The 6,778-nt window shown below is 50.6% G+C and overlaps 1 protein-coding gene across 1 annotated transcript; it reads left to right on the plus strand.

Moving 5' to 3' along the window:
• The first annotated feature begins 5,345 nt into the window (after nt 1-5,345).
• LOC101124572 (metallothionein-2) lies at nt 5,346-6,315 on the plus strand. The gene is made up of 3 exons (XM_004057674.5): nt 5,346-5,501; nt 5,810-5,875; nt 6,081-6,315. The coding sequence occupies exons 1-3, from the start codon at nt 5,474-5,476 to the stop codon at nt 6,170-6,172; spliced, it is 186 nt and encodes a 61-aa protein (XP_004057722.1). The 5' UTR covers nt 5,346-5,473; the 3' UTR covers nt 6,173-6,315.
• Nucleotides 6,316-6,778: the final 463 nt, after the last annotated feature.

Here is a 6,778-nt window from a genome sequence, read left to right on the forward strand (position 1 = left end):
CCGGCCTAATTTTTCTGCTGTTTTAAAATGAAAAATTTCCTCTTCATTCCTGCCCCATATGGCAGGGGAGAGAAGGGGACTATATCCTGCCCTGGGCCGCTATCATATCACTATTTGGAGGCCATGTGATTGAGATTCCATGCCTTGGATGCCTCTTGAATAAAGTTAGTATCATCTTTCACTAAGAATGAATGAATAAAAGACCATGACAATACAAAATTAGCTGGGCGTGGTGGCGCACGCCTGAAATCCCAGCTACTTGGGAGGCTAAGGCAGGAGAATTGCTTCAACCTGGGAAGCGGAGGTTGCGGTGAGCCTAGATTGCGCCATTGCACTCCAGCCTGGGCAACAAGAGCAAAACTCCATCTCAAATAAATAAATAAATAAATAAATAAATAAAAACACCATGACTTCTTTCTTGCTCCCACCCTTGTTGGCACTCTTTGGCCCTCTCACTGGCTTGCTGTCCTGCGGTGAGATGCTCTGTGGAGGGACCCATGTGACAAGGAGGGAAGCCGCAGTACCATAGCCCACAAGGAACCAAATTCTGTCCACAACCACATGAGGGAGCTTGGAAGCAGATCCTGTCCCTGCTGACACTTGAGCTGACTGCAGCCCTGGCTGTCACCTTGATTGCTATCCAGGAGACATCCTGAGCCACAGGGCCTAGCTAAGCCTGTCTGATTCCTGCCCACAGAAACTATGAGATAGTTCATGTGTGTTGTCTTAAGCTGCTAAGTAATTTGTAATGCAGCAAGATAACTAATACACCTCCAAAATGAAGGCAGTGTCCACTGAAGGAGGAAGAACTAAGAGCAGATAGATGGTACCTGTGATGGGAGCCACTGAGTCACAGAATCTCCTGGGGAAGAAGGAAACTAACCTCTTCCTATCCCCCTATTTAATGCTGGCATCTGCTGTCCTCTGCTTTGGTAACAGGGAACTATCTCCCAAGGAGTCCCTTCCACTCAAAATCAGCTCTAATTGCCAAGAAAGGCCTTTCTGGCTGGGTGCAGTGGCTCACACCTGTAATTCCAACACTTTGGAAGGCTGAAGTGGGAGAGTTGCTTGAGTCCAGGAGCTCGAGGCCAGCCTGGGCAATATAGTGAGACCCCATCTCGACCAAAAAAAATACAAAAAATTAGCCAAGTGTGGTGGCACACACCTATAGTCCCTTAGTCCCTGCTACTCAGGAGGGCTGAAGTGGGAGGATCTCTTAAGCCCAGGAGGTCAAGGCTGCAGTGAGCCATGATCACACCACTGCACTCCAGCCTGGCAACAGAGCTGAGATCCTGTCTTTAAAAAAAGAAAAGAAAAGAAAGGCGATGGGAGGGGAGGGAAGGAGAGGAGAGGAGGGGAAAGACCCTGCTACCTAGAACACAACCTTTATTCCTGTAACCTTACCCCACCCACTGCAATTGTCCTGATTCTGCCCTTAGGACCACAGAAAGCAAGCCTAATTTCCTCTTTTCAGCATGGTATAAACATGTAGGTATGTGTTCAAATCCCAGCTCTGCCACTTACAAGCTGCGTTATCCTGAACAGACCCCATAACTCTTCAGTGCATCATCTGTAAAATGGAGATAACAGCACCTGCCTTGTAGGGCTGTGTTAGGCTTTAAGATAAACTCATAGTGTTCTTAGCACAAGTCTTGAATTACAGCAGGTACTCAATATTATTCCTCATGACTACTATGGCAGATTAGACATGCTTGAAATTCGTTGACTCCTCCCTTCAAGACAGGGGGTCTTGTTCCCCTCCTCTTGAATCTGGGCAGGTTCTGTCACTGCTTGACCAATAGAATATGGTGCAAGCAACCTGTGCTAGTTTCAGGGTCCAGGGTTTAAGAGACTTGCAGCTACCACTCCCATCTCTTGAAACTCTCACCTGTATGACCTGACCCTAATTGCCCTGACGCCACCATGCTGAAGAAGCCACATGTAGAGCTCTGGTCAACAGTTCCAGCTGAGCCCAGCCTCCAGCCATCCCTGCCAAAGTGCCAGATGTGTGACTGAAGCCATCTTAGATTCTCCAGACCAGCCCATCCACCAGCCGAACAGCACCAAGTGACCTCAGCTAATGAAACAAAAGAATCGCCCAAGTGAGCGCTGCTCCAACTCCTGACCCATGAATCCAGGAAAGACAATAAGATGGTCGTTGTTTTAAGCTCCTAAATTGTGGGTAATTGGTTGCATAGCTACAGATAACTGGGGCAACCATTGCCAAATATTTGAAGGTAACTGTTCCCTTCCAGATTGAACCTGCCTAACTCTCTCAGCTGATGCTCACATGATAGGGTTTTGGGCCTTAGGACCCCTGTGATCAGCTGTCTTCTGGACAATGGGAGCCCAACAATGAACACAGCCTTCAGGGCAGAGGGGGGTTCTGCCCAACTATGCCAGTTAGGACTCTATCTGGAATAATTTAAGCAAAAAAGGAAATGATTGGCTCATAATGGCTTCAGGCATGGCTGGATCCAGGTGTTCCAAGATATTGTCAGGCTCCATTTCCTTTGTGATTATTTTATTTTTGGGCTCTTCTCACAGAGCCAAAAAGCTTTAGAAACTCACTCAGCTTCACATTCTCTCAGGTTCAAGTCCAGATGGAAAGACTATCTGCCATTCTCCCAGCATTCCCAGCGAAAGTATCACTGATTCTCTTTGGTTCGTGGCTGTGTGGCCCAATCAGAGCCAATTACTGTGACTAGGTAGGTGGAATGGCCTAGGAGCTCACAGATGGGACATACGCCATCAAAACCATATGGACTGGTAATAAGGAGGGGTAGTTCTTCAAAGGAAAACCAAGGATATCATCACAGGGGAAGGACAAGTGGATGGCTGGGCAGCAGATCTATATATATCCACCCCTGCAGCTAAAAGGAGAATGAAAAACATAACCTCTCTCATTCTACATGGCATACCTCTCTTAATGCAGCCCAGGGTCACGTCATCACTTCACATTGATGACTCACAACAGATATTCAGGAGGATGTTATTCCTTAACTAATGTCGCTTGGTTTCACTCCCTCATCCTCTGCCAAGTCAGGGATGCAAACGTGCACGTGGGTCCTCCCTCTTCACCTCTGTCCCAAGCACAGTGAAGCTTCTGGGGGCATGGAGATGAACAGACTAGGCCTGTGGCCTGCTCCACCTTCCCTGAGTCATTATCCTTCTCTCCCCTCAGAGTCAAAGTGATTCAAAAGAGACAGCTCAGGCCCACAAGCAAGTTTTACCGCCAACATGGCTGGCACAAACCCAGGGCTAGAACCAATGCTTTAGGGCTAGAACCAATGCTTTTGAGGGCAAAATAAGCCCTGCTGTTTCTTCACAGAGTTGGATTGTTTGCCTTGAGTGGATAGGTGACCATCTGAGTTATTAGCAACCAGGGATTTGGTATATAATACTGTGCATACATAAATAACAACAACAAAATTGGTCCACTGCCCAGAGAGCTCTCAATCCACAGAGCTGCCAGACATCATGAGACTTCAAAAGATCTTGGCTCTAAAATCAGAGGATGTTTGGATATAGATTCTAGTACAACCCAGTCATTTGACAGATGAGTAAACCAGGGATCAGAAGAGTCCAGGCATGTAATTGCCCCAAGGTCACTGAGCAAGTGAGTGGCCGAGTGACCATTGAAATTTAGTCCATCTGAGAGCTCGCTCCCCTGCCCTGTGCGGTGTTTTTACAAGAGTGAGCACGCAGGTTCCAGGGTGGTCAAGAGGTGTTTATTTTCATTTTGTAGTCGGCCTTCATGCAAGGTGGGGGCTGGGAAGGGAAGAACAGTCCAGGCCATTACCCCCATGAATTCATTTGACAAATATTTATTAAGCGTCTACTGCAAACTTGGCCCGGTGCTGGAAGCTGAAGACACAATTCCAGAGGCAGACAATGACTGCCCTTGGCATTTCCAGTGGTCAGGGGTTGGTGAGGAGGGGCAGAGACACCAATCCAAGAGTCCCCGCAGTTTATACATACCACAGGCACGGAAAGTGCCAGGAGGGGAAAGAACAGGATGTTTACCAGCACCTTCCACAGGCAGCCACGGTCATGGGGGTCAGGACAGGGTCCCCAGAGGAAGTGACGATTCGGCTGAGCTAGAAAGACATTTCCACAGGAACTTACAGTAAGGGCTGCAAGGACAGCCTGTCCTCCCCCGCCCACCACCTCACTAAACTTCCACTGTGGCAATCGGCATTCCCTAAGCCTGCCAGGAAGCTTCCAGTAACCACTTCCTGACTCCTAGCATGACACACTTCGGGCGTTCCAAGGTTGACGATCTAAGGCCCTTACACAGCGCCAGACACGTGCAGGCAGGGAGGCAGGATGTGCCTCTCCAGACAGGAATGTGGACGCCACCTGGGCTCTTCCCCTCAGCCTCCACAGGGGAAGACTATTCTTGTGGGGTTTTTCCCTTCCAAATGTCTCAGGGCGATTCCAGTGTTCCCGCTAGTTCCTCCCTCCCAGGCTAGAACACAAATCCTTCCCCCTCCCTGCCTGGCAAACACCTTCTGACCCTCAGGCCCAAGGCAATGGCCCACCTCCTCCCAGGCTGGATGGGGTCTCCTCCTCTCTGTTCCCCCAGCCCCTGAGCTTCCTGAGGACCAAGCTTGTGGCTTCTTCTCCTTACTCTTCCTCCTTGGTGTCTCTATGTTAGAGGGCCGTTAGCATCTGCTGGGGCCTGGTCGCATTCACCCTGCTCTGCCACTCACTGGCTGTGTGACCCTGGACAAGTTAACTTCTCTGGACCTGCAGTTTCTCCTCTCTACAATGAGAATACTGGAGAGTCCTTATCTTATGGGTTGCTACAGAATTAAGTGACATCTCACACACAACACACTTCCTACAGTCCCTGTTACACGCTAAAAGTACTCAACATGCAACGGATACATCATCAGTAACCACCCCACGGGTTTACTGTGATGCTGCACAATTATTAAGCCTTGGCTGCTACAGAGTTGTAACCTGTCTGCACTTCCAACCGGTTTTCCATGCAAGCAGCATTCCCAAGTCCCGCTTTCACCCGCGCGCTAACGGCTCAGGTTCGAGTACAGGACAGGAGGGAGGGGAGCTGTGCACACGGCGGAGGCGCACGGCGTGGGCACCCAGCACCCGGTACACTGTGTCCTCCCGCTGCACTGTGTCCTCCCGCTGCACCCAGCCCCTTCCGCGCCGAGGCGTCCCCGGGGCGCAAGTGGGCCGCCTTCAGGGAACTGACCGCCCGCGGCCCGTGTGCAGAGCCGGGTGCGCCCGGCCCAGTGCGCGCGGCCGGGTGTTTCGCCTGGAGCCGCAAGTGACTCAGCGCGGGGCGTGTGCAGGCAGCGCCCGGCCGGGGCGGGGCTTTTGCACTCGTCCCGGCTCTTTCTAGCTATAAACACTGCTTGCCGCTCTGCACTCCACCACGCCTCCTCCAAGTCCCAGCGAACTCGCGTGCAACCTGTCCCGACTCTAGCCGCCTCTTCAGCTCGCCATGGATCCCAACTGCTCCTGCGCCGCCGGTAAGAGGCTGGGGATGCCCAGTGTAGACTGTAGCGCTAGAGAAGCAATTTCTGACCCCTCTTTCTTTCTCTGGTCACTCAATTTCAGGACAGGAGTTGCTCCTTCCCAAAGAGTTTTGGGGTATCTTTCTCTCCATTCTAGGTTATTCGGAGCCCCCTTTTTACCGTTAAGGAGATCTGAGTTAATGGCTTGCCGAAGTTCCCAGGAATCGGTTGTGGACTGAGGAACTCGACCCCGGGCTCTTAGTACGCCGTCCCTTGTTCAGGTATCCAGGGACGGTTCTCACCTCTGTCTTTTCTCCTTGCAGGTGACTCCTGCACCTGCGCCGGCTCCTGCAAATGCAAAGAGTGCAAATGCACCTCCTGCAAGAAAAGTAAGTGGGATCCTCTCTTTCCTCTACCCCTTCCCTGTCCTCCAGCCTGTCCCCTCTCCGCCATCCTCAGGGGAATTAAAGCAGTCTGGGGATGCCCTATTGCGCGGAAATTGTTGCCTCCTCAGTGATCCTTATCAGGGAGAGCAGGAATCCTTATTTCCGGTGTCCCTAGTACTCATCTCTGCCGCCTCCTCTCTGCCCCCAGGCTGCTGCTCCTGCTGCCCTGTGGGCTGTGCCAAGTGTGCCCAGGGCTGCATCTGCAAAGGGGCGTCGGACAAGTGCAGCTGCTGCGCCTGATGCTGGGACAGCCCTGCTCCCAGATGTAAATAACGCGACTTCTACAAACCTGGATTTTTTATGTACAACCCTGACCCTGATCGTTTGCTATATTCCTTTTTCTATGAAATAATGTGAATGATAATAAAACAGCTTTGACTTGATTCTGTCTCTGGTTTCCTTTATATGCCTTAAAAATAAGGGACTGGGGTGAGGGATTGAACTGGGAGGGCAGAGACCTGGGCTGTGGATGGAAATGTGAGCCGTTAAGAAAGAGTGCATTCTGGCAAGCCAGGCTACTGCACTGAGCTTCATCTTCTGTAAAACTGAATGGCATTGTGCCAGATCATATGGGAGCAGGAGGGACACATACATGGTCACTTTCAGTTTCACGTCAAATGTGGCACAGAAACTTCTCCATTCCTCAGTTTTACTTTCAATTTCCCTGCCCAACTTCAGTTCTTCGTGGGATTTTAGACTTGAAAGTGACTACAGAGGGTGAAATCCAACTCCCCAGTGGCTGGAATCTGACATCCGGTTTCCCAAACTCCCTGTGGTGAATGACCAGTTTTGTTTTGTTTTGTTTTGTTTTCCATTAGTCACAGACCTAAACTCTGGTAAAATAAG

This window comes from Gorilla gorilla, chromosome 18 (genome assembly GCF_029281585.2).
Source record: "Gorilla gorilla gorilla isolate KB3781 chromosome 18, NHGRI_mGorGor1-v2.1_pri, whole genome shotgun sequence".
Classification (NCBI taxonomy): domain Eukaryota; kingdom Metazoa; phylum Chordata; class Mammalia; order Primates; family Hominidae; genus Gorilla; species Gorilla gorilla.